Here is an 18,906-nt window from a genome sequence, read left to right as displayed (position 1 = left end):
GGAACACTCTTTTGTAAAAGTCCTTGAACAAATATCAGTGGTTAACTTTGAATTATTTTCTGAGCACAGCTGCAGAAGGCTTTGTGCCTTCTCATGCTCCTCTCAAGAACAATAAGCACCTTAATATTCCTTTTCAGTCAACTCAGCTGAGGAGAGGAAAAGACAAGTCAGAATTACAAGGTCTAACTCCTTCCTTCATCCCGGGCCGTGCCTGCCGAATGAGGAGAGGGGTCTGGGGCTGTGCCTCCATTTTGTCAGTAATGCCTAACGAGGCTCCCGACAAGTTTTAGTGATTAGGAAGGGAAGGCATTACTGGTGACATTTCAAAAGTCCTCACGGATGTAAGGGAGCAAGACAAGCTGAAGAGACGGGCCCAAAGCATAATAGTCTTAAGCACAACACAGTCGTGCCCGACTCTTTGCGACCCCATGGACTATAACCCACCCAGGCTCCTCCATCCATGGAATTTTTCAGGCAAGAATACCTGAGTGGGTTGACATTTCCTCCTCCAGGGGAGCTTCCCAATCCAGGAATGGAAGCCAGGTCTCCCCCATTGCAGGCAGACTCTTTATCGTCTGACCCACCAGTGAAGCCCAAAGGCGCGTTCTTAACCACAGGACCACCGGGGAAGTCCCTGACTGGAGTGGGTTGCCCTGCCCTCCTCCAGGGGATCTTCCCGATCCATGATATAACTCAGGTCTCCTGCACTGCAGGCAGATAACTTCACCGTCTGAGCCACTAGGGAAGCCTAGCCACTGGCGAAGCCCACCGCGTAATAGCTGGTCGGTAAAAGCTTCCTGAATGAATTTTACACGTGCATACAACAATCCAGTGGTGAACACAGGAATAAGATACAGTGTTCTTATTTAGGTATCTGACCTAACTTCATCGGAAGTAAATATTTATTTTGTCCCAAGCAGTGGATCCGCACCATCAGTCTATTTTGCATATCCAGGGCTCTGGGACTGGGGTATATTTCTGTCCACTCCCTCCGGACCTACTGTCGTTTGGCCAGGACGCGGTGTTGTGCTGCCATCTGCCTCCGACCGGCGGGGAGAGTGTGAGAGCCGGGACAAAATCCCTCCCGCCTAAATGCCTGCTCGGTGTGAAAGGCGCCCGGAGCCTAGGTGCTTGCACTGGAAGAATGGCACTACTCCAGCCGGGTTCCCGCCGCCCGCTTTTATTCACCAGAAGTCGGCTTTCCACTCTTCTGTTGCAAAGGCGCCTTTCCCGCCTTCCGGATCTTTGCGAAGGGAGTGCGGTTTCCGGGCGGCTGGCTTGGCGACCGGAAGAGGAAGTGCTCCCGGGAGGCGTCCGGGTAGTAGCTCGGTAGCTGAGCGCACCATGGAGCACGTAACGGAGGGTTCCTGGGAGTCGCTACCGGTGCCGCTGCATCCGCAGGTGCTGAGTGTCTTGCGGGAGCTCGGTTTTCCGTACATGACACCGGTGCAGGTACTCGGCATAGGCCCTGGGGGAGGAGGGCTCTCGGTGCGAAGGGGGCAGGTTGGGAAAGGGAGACTCAGAGCTGGGACTTTTTTGTCATGTCGTCTTTCTTCTTCCCCGACTTGGGTGATGCCTAGCTGGTTAATGATCGCCAGGCAGAGGCGGCAGGTGGCAGCGCGCCTGTACTAGGGTTTTCATAACACTGCTCCTCCATCCGCTCTTAGGTGCTGAGACTTAAGTGCCTGGCTCGAATCCTGCTCCTAAGTGCCTGGTTCCTATCCTAGCCCTGCCCTCTGTAGATCTGTGAGACCTTGAGCAAATGACTTAACCTCTCTGTGCTTCATTTCCTTTCCGTGTGAAATGACGAAAATAGTATTACCTAAGAGATGTTGTGAGGATTACCTAAGACGATGTTACGGACACTCAGTAAATGTAACCTGTTGTCTTGTTTTGTGGGCTAAGTGAAGTGTCTTGGTCCAGCTCACTCATTTATTCAGCAGTTTCTCCAGGACAAACTGTGTCAGGTACTCTTTTAGGCTCTGGGGATTTTGCAGTGTTGGTCCTCACTCATGGCCCTTGCTTTTTAATGCAGAAGAGAGAGGAGGGAGTAAAGAAATAAGGTAATTTCAGCTGGTGATCAGTGTTGTGGAGGAGACAGTGACAAGAAAGTACAGGGCAGAAGGTAAGATAGAGAAGGCCTCTTGGAGGAGGTGTCATTAAGCTGATGCCTGAATGAGAAGGAGCCGGCCAAGGGATGACTGGAGGCAGGATATTCCAGCAAAGAGAAATGCCAGTACAAGTGGAATGAGCTTGAAGGAACAGAAAGAAGGCCTTTGTGGCTGGGGCATCATGAGTAGTGTAAGAGATGAGCAAATTGAGTGCTGGCCATGCAGGGTCTTACTTGTGGGATCTTGTATTTTATTCGGAATGTAGTGAGAAGCCGTCTTACGTGGGAGGCTGCAGGAAGAGAAGGGCTGTGACTGCTGTGTAGAGTGGACTTTAGGGCAGTAAGAGAAGAAGCGAGGCCATCCACTAGGAGGCCGTTGTCAAGTGAGAGGTGATGGTGGCTTGGAGTAGAGAGGAAGTTGTGGATATTGAAGAGTCGCTTTTGAGAAAGCTTTAGGGTTGCTGAGGGACCAGATGTGGGGGTCAGGGAAGAGGAATCTAGAGGGACCGTGAGGTTTCTGTCTTTAGTGACTGGGTGATTGGTGGTATCATTTACTAAGATGAGGAAAGCTAGCAGGGGTAACAGTCTTCAAAGGAAAAATCTAGAGTCCTGTTTTGAAATGTTGAGGTGTGCATAGGCTCCTCAGGAAAGGTGTGGAGGAAGCAGGCAGTGCTGTGTGTCATGCCTTGGGACTGTTGGGCAGAGAGGACCCAGTATTTGCCATAGAGTCTGTGGTCTAAGTGCTGTCCACTATGGGAACCACTCACATATGACTATTAAGAACACTTGAAACATGGTGAGTCCAAATTGAGATGCACTTTAAATATAAAAGTCTATAATGGATTTTGAGGACTTAGCATGAAAGACAAATGAAAAATGTCTCATTCATTTAAAAAATATCGCTGACACATCAAGCCAACAATATTTTGGATGCTGCTGCTACTGCTGCTACTAAGTCACTTCAGTCGTGTCCGACTATGTGTGACCCCATAGACGGCAGCCCACCAGGCTCCCCCGTCCCTGGGATTCTCCAGGCAAGAATACTGGAGTGGGTTGCCATTTCTTTCTCCAATGCATGAAAGTGAAAGTGAAGTTGCTCAGTTGTGTCTGACCCTCAGCGACCTCATGGACTGCAGCCTTCCAGGCTCCTCCATCCATGGGATTTTCCAGGCAAGAGTACTGGAGTGGGGTGCCATTGCCTTCTCCGATTTTGGATGATATTAGGTTAAATAAAATATAAATAAAAGTTCATTTTGTCTATTTTTGCTTAAAAAAATATATATATATTTATTTATTCATTTGGCTGCATCAGCTCTTAGTTGCATTATGCAGGATCCTTCATTGTGGGCACAGACTCTCTAGTTGTGGCACACAGACTCCAGACTGTGTGGGCTTCAGTAGCTGTGGTGTGCAGGCTTAGTTGCTCCACAGCATGTGGAATCTTAGTTCCCTGACCAGGAATCAAACCCAGGCCCCTGCATTGCAAGGCGAATTTTAACCACTGGACCACCAGGGGAGTCCCTCTTTTTACTTTTCTTAATGTGGCTACTAGATGAGTATATGGCTCACATTATATTTCTTTTTTTTTTATAACTGATTTACAGTGTTGTGTCAATCTCTGCTATATAGCAAAGTGACTCAGTTTAATACATAGATACATTCTTTTTTAAACATTCTTTTCCATTATGTTTTATCCCAGGAGATTGGATATAGTTCCCTGTGCCATACAGTAGGACCTTGTTGTTTCTCCATTTTTAAATGTGATAGGTTGCATCTATCAATCCCAAATTCCCAGTCTGTCCCCTCCCTCCCCCACTTTTCCTTGGCAACCACGAGTCTGATCTCTTACCATATTTGTTTCTGTTGGGCAGCAGTGGTCCATAGCAGAGTTCTCAGTCTCTGCGCTCTTGATATTTTGGACTGGATAATTCTTTGTTATATGAAATGGCTCTGGGTATTGTGGGCTGTTTAACAGCATCTCTGGGCTCTACTTACTGGGTGCTAGAAACAAACCACCTCCTGCTTCCCCTGCCCCGTTCTGACTACTTACAGCATCTGCAGTTATCTTACAATAACTGCCACATGTTCCCTGAGACTTACTTGTGCCGACGCAGTTAGGAAAGTCCTGCATGTGCTGCAGTGGGTGAGCTCAGGCTCTGAGGACCAGGAGTGGAATCCTGGGCGGTGGGCAGGGGGAATCTTTGAAGCCAAGATCTGAGTGTTCTTCAGGTTCAGCTGCTCGTTGCTGCAATCAAAGGGCCAGGCCCCTGGTAAACCTGCGGGTTCTCGGTGGTGTTTATAATGAAAGAGCCCATTTGAGTTGTTATTTTGTGCTATGAGGACAGGAAGGAACCTTAAAACCACTGTCTTTAGCCCCTTTCTGGTCTAGAAAGGAAGAGTAGGTGAGGCAGGGTTAGAATTCAGGACTCCCAACTCCCAGCTCAACTCGCTTCCCCCACACGCCATCTGTGTAGACACCACGCCATGTTACCTGTGACCTTACCACACTGAGGTCCCTGGTGGTGACTGATCAGAATCCACTTTGCGGTGGGATCCAGTGTGACCAAGGCCAGTGCTGTGTTCCTTGGGCTTTGGGCCTCGTCTGTGGTGTCACGGCATCCCATAACTGGTATTTGCTGTCTCTCTTTTCAGTCCGCAACTATCCCTCTGTTCATGAAAAACAAAGACGTTGCTGCAGAAGCGGTGAGTACGTTATGGCAGTTTAGCCTGTCCTCCCGTTTGCCCTCCAGAACGAACTTGGAGGAAAAGCAAACCATAGCTTCCTCCCCTTTCAGGTAACAGGTAGTGGCAAAACCCTCGCTTTCGTCATCCCCATCGTGGAAATTCTCCTGAGGAGGGAAGAGAAGTTAAAGAAGAGTCAGGTGAGGAGACCAAGCGCTTTATTTTCCCCTAGTCATCAGAGAGTTCACAGTTGAGGAAAAAGCTAGTCAAAAGCTTGAAAAAGGAAGAAAAGTACAGTGTGTGCTAATGACTTGCAGATCCTGTGTTTATGAATTTGGCTGCTCCTTAGCACGTATCTGTAGCTCCCCAGGCAGCAGTCACAATGCTTCCGTGCTCATGCGTGGCCTTGCCTGGGGCAGCGACACTGATGGCACGTTCCCAGCTGCCTTCTTGTTCCTGCTCTCAGACTGTAAACACGGGTCCTTTTCCTGGTCTACGTACTGCTGTGATGTCTTTTCGTGTGTGTGTGTATGTGGTGACTACACTGCTTAAAATGACCCCCAAACATAGTGCCGAAGCACTGCTGAGCATTCCTGAGCACAAGGAGGCTGTGATGAACCTTACGGAGAAAATACATGTTACATAAGCATCATTCAGGCATGCATGATAGTGCTGTGGCTTTGAGGTCAGCATTAATGAATCAACAATGTATATTCAATGAGACACCTTTATTTAATTGAAGTATACTTGACTTACAAAGTAAGGTGTCTTTAAACAGACATGTGTGTAAAACAAGCTTATGTACTGTTAGGTTGACAAAAACATGACCAGAGGCTCGCAGGAACCTAACCCCACTTCCCTGGGAGGCATGGTCCAATATTTGTAACCGTGGTGTCTAGCTGCTTTGTAGAGAACTGACTCTAATTCAGACTACAGCTGACCCTTGAACAACGGGTTTGAGTGGTGCAGGTCCACTTAAGTGCAGGTTTTATCAGCAGTGAATAACTATAGGTCTCTGCCAACTGGTAGTTTAATCCCTCCATGTGGAATGGGGTTACAGAGGAATCAAACCAGTTATACCCTGTTACATGGAGGGCCGACTTTAAATTACAGGTGGATTTTCAACTGTGCTTCCCAGGTGACAGTGGTAAAGGATCTGCCTGCCAATGTAGAAGATGCAGGATGTTCAGGTTCAGTCCTGGGGTCAGGAAGATCCCCTGGAGGAGGAAATGGCAACCCACTCCAGTATTCTTGCCTGGAAAATCCGATGGACCGAGGAGCCTGATGGGCTCCTGTCCATGGGGTCACAAAAGAGTTGGACACGACTGAACACAAGTACTTTTTCGACTGTGCAAAGAGTTGGTGCCCCTAACCACCCTCCGCCACGCCCTTCATTCAAGATTCAACTCTAGTTGATACGCACTATGGCCACGCACTGCTGGAAAAGCCCAGGAAGTACTGTTCCTCTGGAAACCTTCCTCCGTGAGGTGGAGGGTGCCGGTTGTGGAGTTTCAGCTCTGTAAGCTGCAGGCTCTGCTAATCATGTCCCTTCCTGCCACGTGGTTAGGTGGGCGCCATAATCATCACACCCACTCGAGAGCTGGCTGTTCAGATAGAGGAGGTCCTGTCTCATTTCACGAAGCCCTTCCCACAGTTTAGGTAAGTTGGGGGCAGAGTCCCAAACTTTCAGCCATGGGCTGCAATTCCTCCTGACCTCAGAGACCCTTCTCTCATTTCAGCCAGATTCTCTGGATTGGAGGCAGGAATCCTGGAGAAGATGTCGCCAGATTTAAGGAGCTTGGGTGAGTTGCCTTGCTGCTTTGCTTGCTCTTGACATTGAACTTGATGCATGATCAAGACCTAACTGGAAATGCCCCCTTCAGTCACCCCCCTCCCTATAAAAAGTTTTTTCTTCCTGCCAACCTCCCATTTTGCTCACTGGTTAATGGTCTTGTCTCTCCCGAGGTGGTCCCTGACCTCGCCTTGAGCCCCAGATAATCCACTTGTCTCCCTGGCATCTGACTGGCATCTCACAGCTTTTGCGGAAACCTCTAAAACAAGAGCTTGGAATTTTCATCCCTAGACTTGTACCTCATGTGGTGTTTCCTATTCACCTTTCCCCTGTATGCCTCCTGAGGTCAGGGAGTCAGCCTTGACTCCTTACCGTCCCCACATCCCCCCTCTCAGTTAACCGTCACCAGATCCTTGGCATTTTCTCTCTGAAGCACATCTCTTAACTGGTCAACTTTTCCATCACCACCTCTTCTGCTCGTTTCGCCCCTGAACTCTAGGAACTGCTCTTTCTTTCTCTCCTGTGTGTTTCTTTACCTTTTTAAAAAATTAATTTGTTTATTATTTATTTTTGGCTGCTTGGGATCTTAGTTGTAGCACACAGGCTCTCTAGTTGTGGTTCGAGGGCTCAGTTGTCCTGCTGGCATGTGGGATCTTAGTTCCCCAACCAGGAATCGAACCCATGTTCCCTGGATTGCACAGTGGATTCTTAACCAAGGACCCCCAGGGAAGTCCCTCTGCTCTATGTCTCTACTGTTAGCCCCTGGTTATCCACTCTCCACATAGCCACCAGAGTGCCAGTCAGGTCGTGTCCCTCACTGAAAGCGCTTCAGTGGCCCCTGCTGGCCCTTAGGATGGGTCCTGATGTTGGTGTGGGCACCCTGTGCTGCCGTGCTCTCCCAGTCTGCCCTGCTTGAGCTGGCTTTCTCCCAGGTATTGTACGTGCCCGGCTCCTTTGCATCCCCAGGCGGCTCATGAAAGTCAGGGTGGTGTTAGTCTCGCAGCATTTTACCTTCAGGGCCTAACAAGGAGCGGAGCATACAGCAAGTGTTTACTAAACATTTAGAATAAATGTTTGAATACACGATGGCAGTCAGCCTGTGGCATTGTATTGTCCCACTATGACTAATAGTTTGTAATGAGCAGCAATAGATTTTATGCCCAGATTGTCAGTGAATTCTTGATAAAGAAAACTCCTTTTCTTGAGCGCTCGCTGTGTCCAGCTACAATGGGAGATGCCTTGCAGTGGCGGGGAACAGACTTGAGTTCCTACAGGAGTCGGAGGAAAATATAAACATCTGAAGTAGGGCTGGGTGGGGATTGGGAGAAACTGGCTAGTTTATGCCCGAATACTCATCTCCAGCTGACATGTTGCTGCAGGACTCTGTATTGCCAGGTTTTTAATTTTTGTAGTCCAGATTTTTTTTTAACTTTTGCGTGTAATTCACATTAAAAAAATAATAATAACTTTCCTGCAGGGACCCAGTCTGTGGGGAGGCCGCATTTGGCCCTAAGTCTGCCAGTTTGTGATCTTTACATAAAATTGTCTCTAGTTCTGTTGACATTCACATTTTATAGGTGAGTGACCTGGGGCCTAAAGCAGTCGAATAAAGCCAGGGTCCTTTCAGTAAAGGCCCAGATAGTAATTATTTTAGCTTCGTCAATCACACAGTCGGGGTCATTACAGCTCCCCTCTGCTGTTAGTGTGTGAAAGCCTCCAGAGGCAACCCATGAATGAAGGAGGATGCAGAGTCACAGAAACAGTGGAGGCCAGATTTGGCCGAATGGTGTTTGCTGAGCCCTGCCCTCAATCTCCGGAGAAGGCAATGGCACCCCACTCCAGTACTCTTGCCTGGAAAACCCCATGGATGGAGGAGCCTGGTAGGCTGCAGTCCATGGGGTCACTAAGAGTCAGACATGACTGAGCGACTTCACTTTCACTTTTCACTTTCATGCATTGGGGAAGGAAATGGCAACCCACTCCAGTGTTCTTGCCTGGAGAGTCCCAGGGACGGAGAAGCCTTGTGGGCTGCCATCTATGGGGTCGCACAGAGTCGGACACGACTGAAGTGACTTAGCAGCAACAGCAGCAGCCCTCAATCTCAGCCTGTAAGTCAGACCTGTCCCCTCATGGCGCAGCCTTCTCCTCCCACTCTGGTGGTCTCCCTTCTCGTCTGTGGGATTTTAGATGACATTTTTGGAGGGATAGGGCTTCCCAGGTGAGGCAGTGTTAAAGAATCCACCTGCCAATGCAGGAGATGCAGGAGACTGGGGTTCGATCCCTGGATGGGGAAGATCCCCTGGAGAAGGGAATGGCAACCCACTACAGTATTCTTGCCTGGGAAATCCCATGGACAGAGGAGCCTGGTGGGCTATAGTTCATGGGGTCGTAAAAGAGTGGGACATGACTGAGCCCTCATGCACAGGGGGATACAGCAATTGTGTTTGGAATCACAAAGGTCCCTGAGATTCACTGAGTGCAATAAATGTTAACTTTCTTTTCCTAGTGGGAACATCATCGTGGCAACCCCAGGCCGCCTGGAGGACATGTTCCGAAGGAAGGCTGAGGGCCTTGATCTGGCCAGCTGCGTGAGGTCCCTGGAGGTCCTGGTATTGGATGAAGCAGACAGGCTTCTGGACATGGGTTTCGAGACAAGGTACTGAAGTTTGGACTTAATGGGTGTTGGGTGACACAGGGTGGAAAGGACCCCAAGGTGGAATTCCTTTATCACTTGGTGACTGTATCTGTTAGCTGCACTGGAATTTCATTAGGTTGTTTGATCCATCAAATTCTCCCACACTGTTTAAATTTCAGTTGTTCTTTGATGCATTTTCCTTCATGGCTCTTTAAAAGTTTTTGTGTGTTTTAAAGAATTAACTAGCTTTATTGGGATCCAATTCATGTTACACAGTTTGCTCAGTTAAATAGTGTGCAGCTCGATAGTTTTTAGTCTCAAAAAGTTTTGTTTTAATTTCACTCTTTTAATTGTCCCCCCATTATAAGAGTTCACTTATATGTTTATATTGAAGAAACGTTGGGAAAATAAGAGTATAAAAAAGAAATAAAGATCACCCATAATCTCATCTCCCAGTAATAGCTACTGTAAATATTGTTATGGTTTCCAGTCTTCTAAAATACCTGTTTAGTATCATAAAACACCCTTTGTTCCTTATGCTGACAAGTAAGGGGTTAAGATGAGCCCTTCTGTTTTTAGCATAAACACCATCCTGGAGTTTTTGCCGAAGCAGAGGAGAACGGGCCTTTTCTCGGCCACTCAGACCCAGGAGGTGGAGAACCTGGTGAGAGCCGGCCTGCGGAACCCCGTGCGCATCTCGGTGAAGGAGAAGGGCGTGGCGGCCAGCAGCACCCAGAAGACCCCTTCCCGCCTGGAGAACCACTACATGGTGAGCGCCGGGTGTCCGCACTGACCCCTGCCGGCCAGTGACGACGATGGCTGCGGTTCACAGTGTTGTTTACCTGAGATTGAAATTTGCCAACGATGGTTCTGAAGTGTTCTCACAAAAAACTGAAAAGATGAAGTGAAGTGATAGGTGTATTAACTTGATTATGACAGTCATTTCACTGTGTGTATGTATGTTAAGTCATCACCTCGTACACCTTAAACATATATTACTACATGTATGTATTTTTACTATATAAATGTGCTTAAATATATACAGTTTTTATTTGCCAGTTGTACCTCAGTAAAGCTGGAAAAAAGTAGAACCAGTATTGTTAGTCAAAGCAGTTTACTGAAAAAATTACCAGTTTTTTTGACTCGTACTACTTTCAATAAGCTTAGTTCCATTTTTCCTTTGAAATGATCAGCAGTAAGAATTGTTTGAACAGCTTATTAGATTTTCAAGTAAGTAAGTTTTTACTTATTTGAAAAATGATTTTCAAGTACTTTTTTCTTAACTTTCACTGTCTGTATGTTTTATAATATGATACACCATGTTCCCACTAATATATGTTAACTCTTAGCAGTTAAAACAAAAAGCAAGCAAAAATTAATAATGATGAGTGCTCTATGGATTAGCTTTCAGTTTTCTAGGTAACTAAGTCTGTAAAATGATACCCTGAGGCACATTTGGAAGTGCAGTACTTGGGGCAGGGCTGGGATATGTGGTATATGTGATGATACTTGTCATTCAGCAAGTAAATGAATAAGTAAGTTAACATGGGCATAACTGTGTTTTAAGCATACTCTCCAGGGATGGTGTCCTTGGGCCTCCTACCCCCAAGTGATCAAACTTTTTGACATGTGCATAGCGTGTGCTGGGTACAGGCGTGGGACACACTGGGTTCCCGGCCTGTCAGTATGAGCCTGAGTTAGAGAAGGGCACAGCCCGACGAGCAGCTCAAACACAAAACCTAATGATGGACTCTCTGAAGGAGCCTTTTTGGGTGACTGTTCTGCTCTGGAACCTAAATGTTTGGTGTGTTCATTTTGCAGCTGGGAGTTGCTCAGTTTAGCTTCCCTGGTGGCTCAGATGGTAAAGCGTCTGCCTGCAATGTGGGAGACCCAGGTTTAATCCCTGGGTTGGGAAGATCCCCTGGAGAAGGAAATGGCAACCCACTCCAGTACTCTTTCCTGGAAAATCTCATGGATGGAGGAGCCCGGCAGGCTGCAGTCCATGGGGTCGCAAAGAGTCAGACACGACTGAGCAACTTCACTTTCACTTTCTTTCAATTTGCAGCAGTAAATCATAGCTGCTGCTGCCCTTCCTCACCCTCCTCACAGGAGGGGACTCACTACTAACCCTTCCTCACCAGGCATCGGGAGGGCTTTTCGGAATGTGATTGTTAGTAGTGAGTCCCCTCCTTCTGTCCTCTCTGGTCACTGGCTCAAGCCAGGAGGCATCTAGAGAGGATGGTCAGCCAGGGTGGCCAGGCCAGTGTCCCTGCTTGACAGGGCACATCTATATTGTCAGCCAGGGAACAGGGTTTTTCTTTTGGCCGAGAGGAGCTCCCTAGCTCCTGAGCACGGTGACGTGTTTGCAGAGAAAGTGGGCCGTTTCCAAACCAGTGTCCCTAGTGCTGGGGACTGTAAGGGCAATGAGGTTGCCGTTCTTTGTGTCAGTTCTTGGAGGGTCTGGGGGTAGGCGGGTCAAGGCAGAAGAGTTTGCAAATCAGAAAATGCCTCTGGTGCAGCTGTCGGGAGGATGTTTTTGAAATCAGACTGGGGGTGTTATACTTGGTGCTGCTGTTTCCGCTTGCGGCCAGGCTGGTAAAGTTGGGCGGCTGGCTCTTCCTAAGGGAGAGAGGAGGCCGTGGACGGTGAGGTGGTTAAGAGCAGGGGCGCAAGGGCAAGGCCGCCCAGGCGCGCAGCTCCGCTTTGTCCCTTCCTAACCGAACCAGGTGGACTTACAGTTCATCACCAGTGAAATGGGGGCTCAGGGAGCACCCACTTCATAGGGTTGCTGTGAGGGTTGGTTTATTAAAACACATGAAGGTTTTAGGCCAGTGCTTAGTATGTAGTACGTACTAATAGATTAGCTTTGGAACCCACTGTGGCTGCTGTTGCATTCTGCTCTTTTGCATTCATTTAAGCAACTGCATTTAGAAATGTCTGAGTGTGTGAGAAAGAAATTCCAAATTGAGGATTTGGTTTTAGTATTAATAAAAATAGGGGGAATGCATTCAAGTGGATTTACATGTATTTAATTTGGGAGCCTGAAAGGAGCTCCAGTCTGTCTCCATGGAGGTCTGTGAAGTAATTCTGTGCAGTCCATTCTGGAAATCTTTGTTAACCTCAGAGCAGTGATTTCTGAACATGGCCATGCCTGAGAATCTCATGGGTGCTGTTAAATAATACTGACCCTTGGGTCCCATTCCAGAGCTGCGATCTGTGGTCTTTAGGCTGTATCTGAGGACCTGTATTGTAAAGCCCTCCCCTGGGGGTGGTGTTACGGCCAGCATGGTGCTGTTGGCATGTTGGGGTTTGGGAGGTACTTAATGCACTGAGTGACTTGCTATCCTCAGTTACATGATTATGTGATTTAATATGTGACAGCAGCAGGGGCTGATGTTAATTCTGAGCTCAGTGGACTGAGTAACATCCTGGTGAAAGTCTTCCTCTTCATGGAGGCAGTTAGAGTCCTTAAAATTTAAGGCCCAAACTGAAAATAGTTGTGGGGTTGTTTTTATTGTCAGCAAATTGTCTTGATCGGTTTTCCATTTTATTTTGCAGGTCTGTAAGGCAGATGAGAAATTTAATCAACTGGTACATTTTCTTCGAAATCGTAAGCAGGAGAAACATCTGGTCTTCTTCAGGTAATCCTTCTGGGGTTCAACTACACCTGGAATGTGCATGAGCGTGCAGCCTTCAGTTTTGGAATTCCTTTTAGGTTGGTCCTCTGTTAGAAGTGTGTTTAACTGCAAGTGACTGAAAACCCAACTTCTGCAGCTCAAGCAGGAGGGGTTTATTTTTCTCCTGTAAAAAGAAGTCCAGAGGTAGGCAGTTCCTAACATTGGTTTCTGTTTCAGCAACATCAAGGCCAGTGTTTCTGTGTCTTGGCCTTTCCTTCCTGTAGGTCAGCTCTAGTTTTGAGATGACCACTGTGACAACCCCTGTCACATCTTCACTGGAAGCAGATAAAAGAGGAAAGGCAGGGGGAAGGGCAGTACTTGCTATATTTGATTCTTAATCAGAAAAGGAAAGGCTTTCCCAGACAACACCTGCCACTGACCCTGGCTGACTTCTGCTTTCATTGCATGGGCCAAAGATGGGTCACCTGGCCGCCCCTCACTGTGAGAGGTGGATAATGAGTGGGCAGCTGTCCCAGCCTCTGCAGTAGCGGGAGGTGAGGGAGGAAGTGGTTGGGATGCTGTTTAATCAGCCAGCCTAGTGTCTGCCACGCTGGGGTATGTCCTGTTGTCAGAGTGCGTGCATTCTTGGGCTGTTCTTTCCTCCATATATACCTACAGTGGTGTTCTTCGGCATACCCAAAGAATTTCATGTTTCTTTTCCACCCATCATTTCACCAATAAAATGCAGTAACTATATTGACCCATAGAAATACAACCTGATTCTCTCTCTCTCTCACACACACACACGCAGCTGAAACAAAGATTTCACAGGACTGCACTCGGCTAGGTGGGAGGCATTCTGATGCTTTCTTTTCTGTTCTGCTCTGATTTTTAAAAAATGCTGGTCCAGACTCACTAATTGATTTTAGGACCCACTAGATTACTTTCAGGATCTGTGGGTTGTGGCCCTTCGTGTGTAAAACTGCATCCTTATATATGATGTGACTTGTGGAAAATGGTGGGGAATCCGGCAGCGGTCACTTGGCACAGATCTTTAAAAATTTTTTATTTTGGCTGTGTTGGGTCTTTGTTGCAACACATGGCCTTTCTCTAGTTGTGGTGGGCAGGGTTCTCTTATTGTGGCGTGAGGGCTCAGTTGCCCCACAGCATGTGGAATCTTAGTTCTCTGACCAGGGATCAAACCTCCTGTCTCCTCTCCTAGCACCTGCGCCTGTGTGGAGTACTACGGAAAGGCTCTGGAGACCCTGGTGAAGGGTGTGAAGATAATGTGCATTCACGGAAAGATGAAATACAAGCGAAATAAGATCTTCATGGAGTTCCGCAAATTGCAGAGGTGGGTTGGCTTCCCTGGACATGGCAGATCTCCAGCCTCTCTGCTCTTCTGCAGGTTGCTCTGCCTCTAGACCTTATTGTGTGTTGGAACCCTCTTCCTCTATAACCTGGTTATCACGTCTTCTCCCCCCACCCTCTGTCCTGAGCCCATTACACTTGGCTGCACTGACTGCCTTCTTTGTCAACTTCCCTGCTCAATTGTAAGCTCCATGAGAACGGGAACCTGTGTGTTATGTTCATTCTTGGATTCCCCACTATCCGGCCCAGGATGGGAGAAACCCATTGAAGGTTCCAGGTTGACTACACTATAGGAAAGCTGTGTCTCTGGACACTGTAACTTGACTTTGTGCATAGAAATAATACTTTTCTGTTTTTCTTGACCACCAAACATTCTGGCTATATTAAAAACAATCTTTTAGGCAAAATGATAGACTTGATGATTACACCTCAGTATGAGAGGGAAAATTTCATTTTTTTTTTTAAATGGCTGCGAAGGATTAGACCAAATACAGTGTTTTTGAGTTTTTTTTCTTCCCCAGTCGAAATATGCTAGTTAAAAAATCTTTTCATTATTTTTCATTCATCTTTTCATTATCTCCCCATCTCTTTACAAATTTCACTGAGAACTTGTGAAGTCCTAGAGATTCTTGGGAGGAGGAAAAATCAAAATGTTATTACTATATACTTGCTTCCGTGAGATTCTGCAATCTGTTTTTACTGTCATCTTCAAATTAGTAACAACTGCTTGATGGTGGGGAAATGGTGGTCTCCCTACTCAGCTGGTGTTTTCTTATTTTCTAGTGGGATTTTAGTGTGCACTGACGTGATGGCCCGAGGAATAGATATTCCTGAAGTAAACTGGGTTTTGCAGTATGATCCTCCCAGTAATGCCAGGTACAGAGAACATTCCTTGCTCTGTCTAGGAATCTAGTCTTAATGAAATAGGAATCGTGAGGAAGGTAAAGATGATGGTTGTCAAAACGTTATGAAATAGCAAAAGTCGGGGAACTGCTGCATTATCACCGGTAGGTTAGTAGTGATGCTGTATTGTATTTTCAGATACTTTTTAAAGTTCTTGCAGAAATGCACATGAATAGAGTGTTTAAAGGAAAACAATATATATACTACATATGGAGATTTCAGTTATTCTGAGAGCAAGCATATATTTCTAGGAAATGCCTCCAAACATAGGAAAATGCCTGTAAATATGAACTCTTAAGCAATACTTGTTAATTCTGGGTGGAGTTAGGGGTCAGACTCAAAAATCACTTACATTTTCTCTTTTATATTACTTTTCATTGTTTCCCAAATTTTCCGCTGGGACCACGTCTTCCTACCTGTATCATCAGATGGGCATACATTTACAGGTTTTATAGTTGACATTAAATGTCTAAGAGATTGCTCTCTGGTCTGCAGTGTGTGTATTTAATCGCCAGCTCTTCTCTAACTAGTAAGTGGCAGGGTTGGGATGAGGCGTGGAGTCGGGCGGCTCCTGGTGTCACTTTAGGCGCATCAGCTGCGTGGCCACAGGCCAGTGCTCTGCTGAGCTGTCAGGTGGTGAGTGTCCCCGCCCTGTGTTGTTCCAGTGCCTTCGTGCATCGCTGTGGCCGCACAGCCCGCATTGGCCACGGCGGCAGTGCGCTCGTGTTTCTCCTTCCCATGGAAGAGTCGTACATCAGCTTCCTTGCAATTAACCAAAAAGTAAGCTGTCTTTTTTTCTGTGGAATTCCCAAAGCCAGGGTAGTTGGAAAAGTTCTTTTCCAGAAAGTGGTCCAGAATTAGATTAGGGGCTGGGCTGGTGGTGTCAGTGCGGGAACCTGTCTACAGCTTTATAAAAGGCTGTGGAGAGGCTCCAGGGTCCATTGCTGGCCCCAGCTGAGCATCATTACTCAGGAACACAGACCTATGTTACCATGTTTTCCAACCAGAAATCAGGATTGTTACGTAAAATCTGATTTTAAACTTTGCTTTAAAAAATTTAAAATACTTTCTGGACCAAGTAAAATACTTGGGTTGGATTTGGGCTTCAAAGCCTCCACTGGATAAGATTAAAATGAGTGGTTTTGCCTTTGATTTTACTGGCACTGGCTCTGTTGGGGTAGCCTTAGGAGAGGTGGTCCCAGCCAGAATTGACAATGTGGTCCCTGTGCAGTGCCCCCTGCAGGAGATGAAACTCCAGAAGAACACAGCCGACCTCCTTCCAAAGCTCAAGGCCATGGCCTTGGGTGACAGAGCTGTGTTTGAGAAGGGCATGAAAGCTTTTGTGTCATACGTCCAGGCTTATGCCAAGCACGAGTGCAACCTCATCTTCAGATTAAAGGGTAAGTTTGATCTGCTCACCATCTGAAACATTTGACGGTTTTTACAAGTATTACGGCAATGGCACCCCACTCCAGTACTCTTGCCTGGAAGGTCCCATGGATGGAGGAGCCTGGTAGGCTGCAGTCCATGGGGTCGCTGAGGGTCGGGCGCGACTCAGCGACTTCACTTTCACTTTTCACTTTCATGCGTTGGAGAAGGAAATGGCAACCCACTCCAGTGTTCTTGCCTGGAGAATCCCAGGGACGGGGGAGCCTGGTGGGCTGCTGTCTATGGGGTTGCACAGAGTCGGACATGACTGAAGTGACTTAGCAATAGCAATAGCACAAGTATTACAAATATGAAGGGCTTTCCAGGTGGCGCTGGTGGTAAAGAACCTGCCTGCCAATGCTGGAGACATGAGAGACGTGGGTTGGATCGCTGGGTTGGGAAGATCCCCTGGATGAGGAAATTGCAACCTACTCCAGTATTCTTGCCTGGAGAATCACATGGACAGAGGAGCCTGGTGGGCTACAGTCCATGGAGTCATAGAGTTGGATACCACTTAGCAGCTGAGCACCTGTGTTGAGCACAAATATGAAACTGCTTTGTCTTAGGTCCATGTCAGGGTTAATGTTTTCCAAGCATTTAAAAAAAAGTCTTTCTGAGACTTACCTGGCCTGGACTCTGAGCTTCCATTGCAGGGGGTAGGGGTTCGAGCCCTGGTCAGGGAACTAAGATCCTGCATGCTGTGTGGCATAGCCTCCCCAAAACTAAAAATAAAAGTCCTCCTTGGGTTTGACTAGGTACTGCCTGCTGAGTATTCTTTTAGTAAAAATGTAATTAATTCTAGTTAAAATGAGTCCACTGGATCACATAGAAAAAATTCCATTGCTATGAATATTCTGTTGATTGATGCTTAGAGTCCTGTTTCGGGTGTGCTAACTCTTGATGTTTTGGTTTAATCAGACCTTGATTTTGCTAGTCTTGCTCGAGGTTTTGCCCTGCTGAGGATGCCCAAGATGCCAGAGCTGAGAGGAAAGCTGTTTCCAGATTTCGTGCCTGTGGATGTCAACACAGACACCATTCCATTTAAAGACAAAATCAGAGAAAAGCAGAGGCAGAAGCAATTATTGGAGCAGCAAAGAAAAGAGAAAACAGAAAATGATGGGAGAAGAAAATTCATAAAAAATAAAGCTTGGTCAAAGCAGAAGGCCAAAAAGGAAAAGAAGAAGAAACTGACTGAAAAAAGGAAAAGGGAAGAGGTAAAACTGGCAATTTTTAAAATTAAATACTTAGAATACTGAACAAATCTCATAGAAGTGTAGTGTATAGTGCCTTCTAATAGGAACTGCATAGACTCTTAGATTTTTGTTCTTTCTAGGTGGCTTGGGTTGGGGAATGTGCTGTTCGTGAAAGCTGATCTAAGAGCATGTAGTTCCCGATTGATTAAAAAGTGCTGGTTTGGGGCTTCTCTGGCAGTCCAGCGGTTAGGACTCTGCACTTTCACTGCCAAGGGGCCCAGATTCAGTCTCTGGTTGGGGAACTAGAATTCCACAAGCCTCCTAGAGTGGCCAAAAAAAACCCCAAATTTTGCTGGTTTCACTTAGAACACTGTTGCTGAGAAATTCAGTAGCTTGTTGTCTCTTCTGCCCTCAGGGTTCTGATATGGAAGATGAAGACATGGAGGAACTTCTGAATGACACAAGGCTCTTGAAAAAGTTTAAAAAAGGCAAAATTACTGAAGAAGAATTTGAGAAGGGGCTGTTGACAAGTGGCAAAAGATCAACGAACAAAGCAGATTTGGAGATCTCAGATTTGGAAGATGACTGCTGATTCCCGCCCCTCAGGTGAAACGCACAGGAGTGCGGAATGCGGGGAGCTGGCCCCCACTCGGCAGACAGCTCGAGCTTCCTTCTACTGAACATCAGAACTTCAGCAGCTGTTGGGAGCTGCTGTTGCAGAAATGGCAAATGTGAGGGGTTTCACGCTTGTGAGCATTTTACTAAAAACATACCAGCCTTGAAGTCTAAGAGAAGAAAACGTAAATTTACATAACTGTAAATAATAGATGTCAATATTTATTTTGATGGGTTACTTAAAGAGCTCATATTTCAGTGGCTATTTTATACTTATTAAACTTATTTAATATAAAGCTACTGAAGTAGATTTGATTTGAGAGCCTTTAACAGTTACTCAGTGTTTTCCGGCACCTGATCTCCCTTCCCTGGGTGTCTTCACCTCTGGACTCTCGGTTCTCTCTTTGATGTACTGCACTGAACACCCACACAGCCCGTAGTACTGTTTTATTGGTGAGTATATGAAAAAGCAGCAGCAAGTCATTCTGGGAGAGAAAATTACACCTCCTGTTGAATAAACTGTAGTTCTAATCCACTGCCTTAAGTACATGAAGGTGGCT

At 46.7% G+C, this 18,906-nt stretch overlaps 1 protein-coding gene across 3 annotated transcripts; it reads left to right on the top strand.

The window, feature by feature from the left end:
- The first annotated feature begins 1,299 nt into the window (after positions 1-1,299).
- DDX55 (DEAD-box helicase 55) lies at positions 1,300-18,642 on the top strand. Of its 3 annotated transcripts, none has more exons than XR_015144436.1 (14): positions 1,300-1,452; positions 4,763-4,813; positions 4,906-4,992; positions 6,360-6,451; positions 6,532-6,594; positions 9,091-9,240; positions 9,799-9,988; positions 12,778-12,860; positions 14,059-14,190; positions 14,991-15,083; positions 15,776-15,890; positions 16,342-16,510; positions 17,473-17,752; positions 18,147-18,642. XR_015144436.1 is itself a non-coding variant. In XM_086347332.1 (14 exons), the coding sequence occupies exons 1-14, from the start codon at positions 1,345-1,347 to the stop codon at positions 18,321-18,323; spliced, it is 1,806 nt and encodes a 601-aa protein (XP_086203458.1). In that variant the 5' UTR covers positions 1,300-1,344; the 3' UTR covers positions 18,324-18,642. The 3 variants fall into 3 exon arrangements, 2 of the variants coding, with proteins under 2 accessions (XP_086203458.1, XP_086203459.1); XM_086347332.1 differs by having other exon boundaries at positions 17,457-17,752; XM_086347333.1 differs by having other exon boundaries at positions 4,890-4,992; positions 17,457-17,752.
- Positions 18,643-18,906: the final 264 nt, after the last annotated feature.

The sequence above is a fragment of the Bos grunniens genome, chromosome 17 (assembly GCF_055505025.1).
Source record: "Bos grunniens cultivar Pamir isolate PY7600 chromosome 17, Bosgru_T2T1.0, whole genome shotgun sequence".
In the NCBI taxonomy this organism is placed as follows: Eukaryota; Metazoa; Chordata; class Mammalia; order Artiodactyla; family Bovidae; genus Bos; species Bos grunniens.
This window is presented reverse-complemented; position numbering and strand designations above follow the sequence as displayed.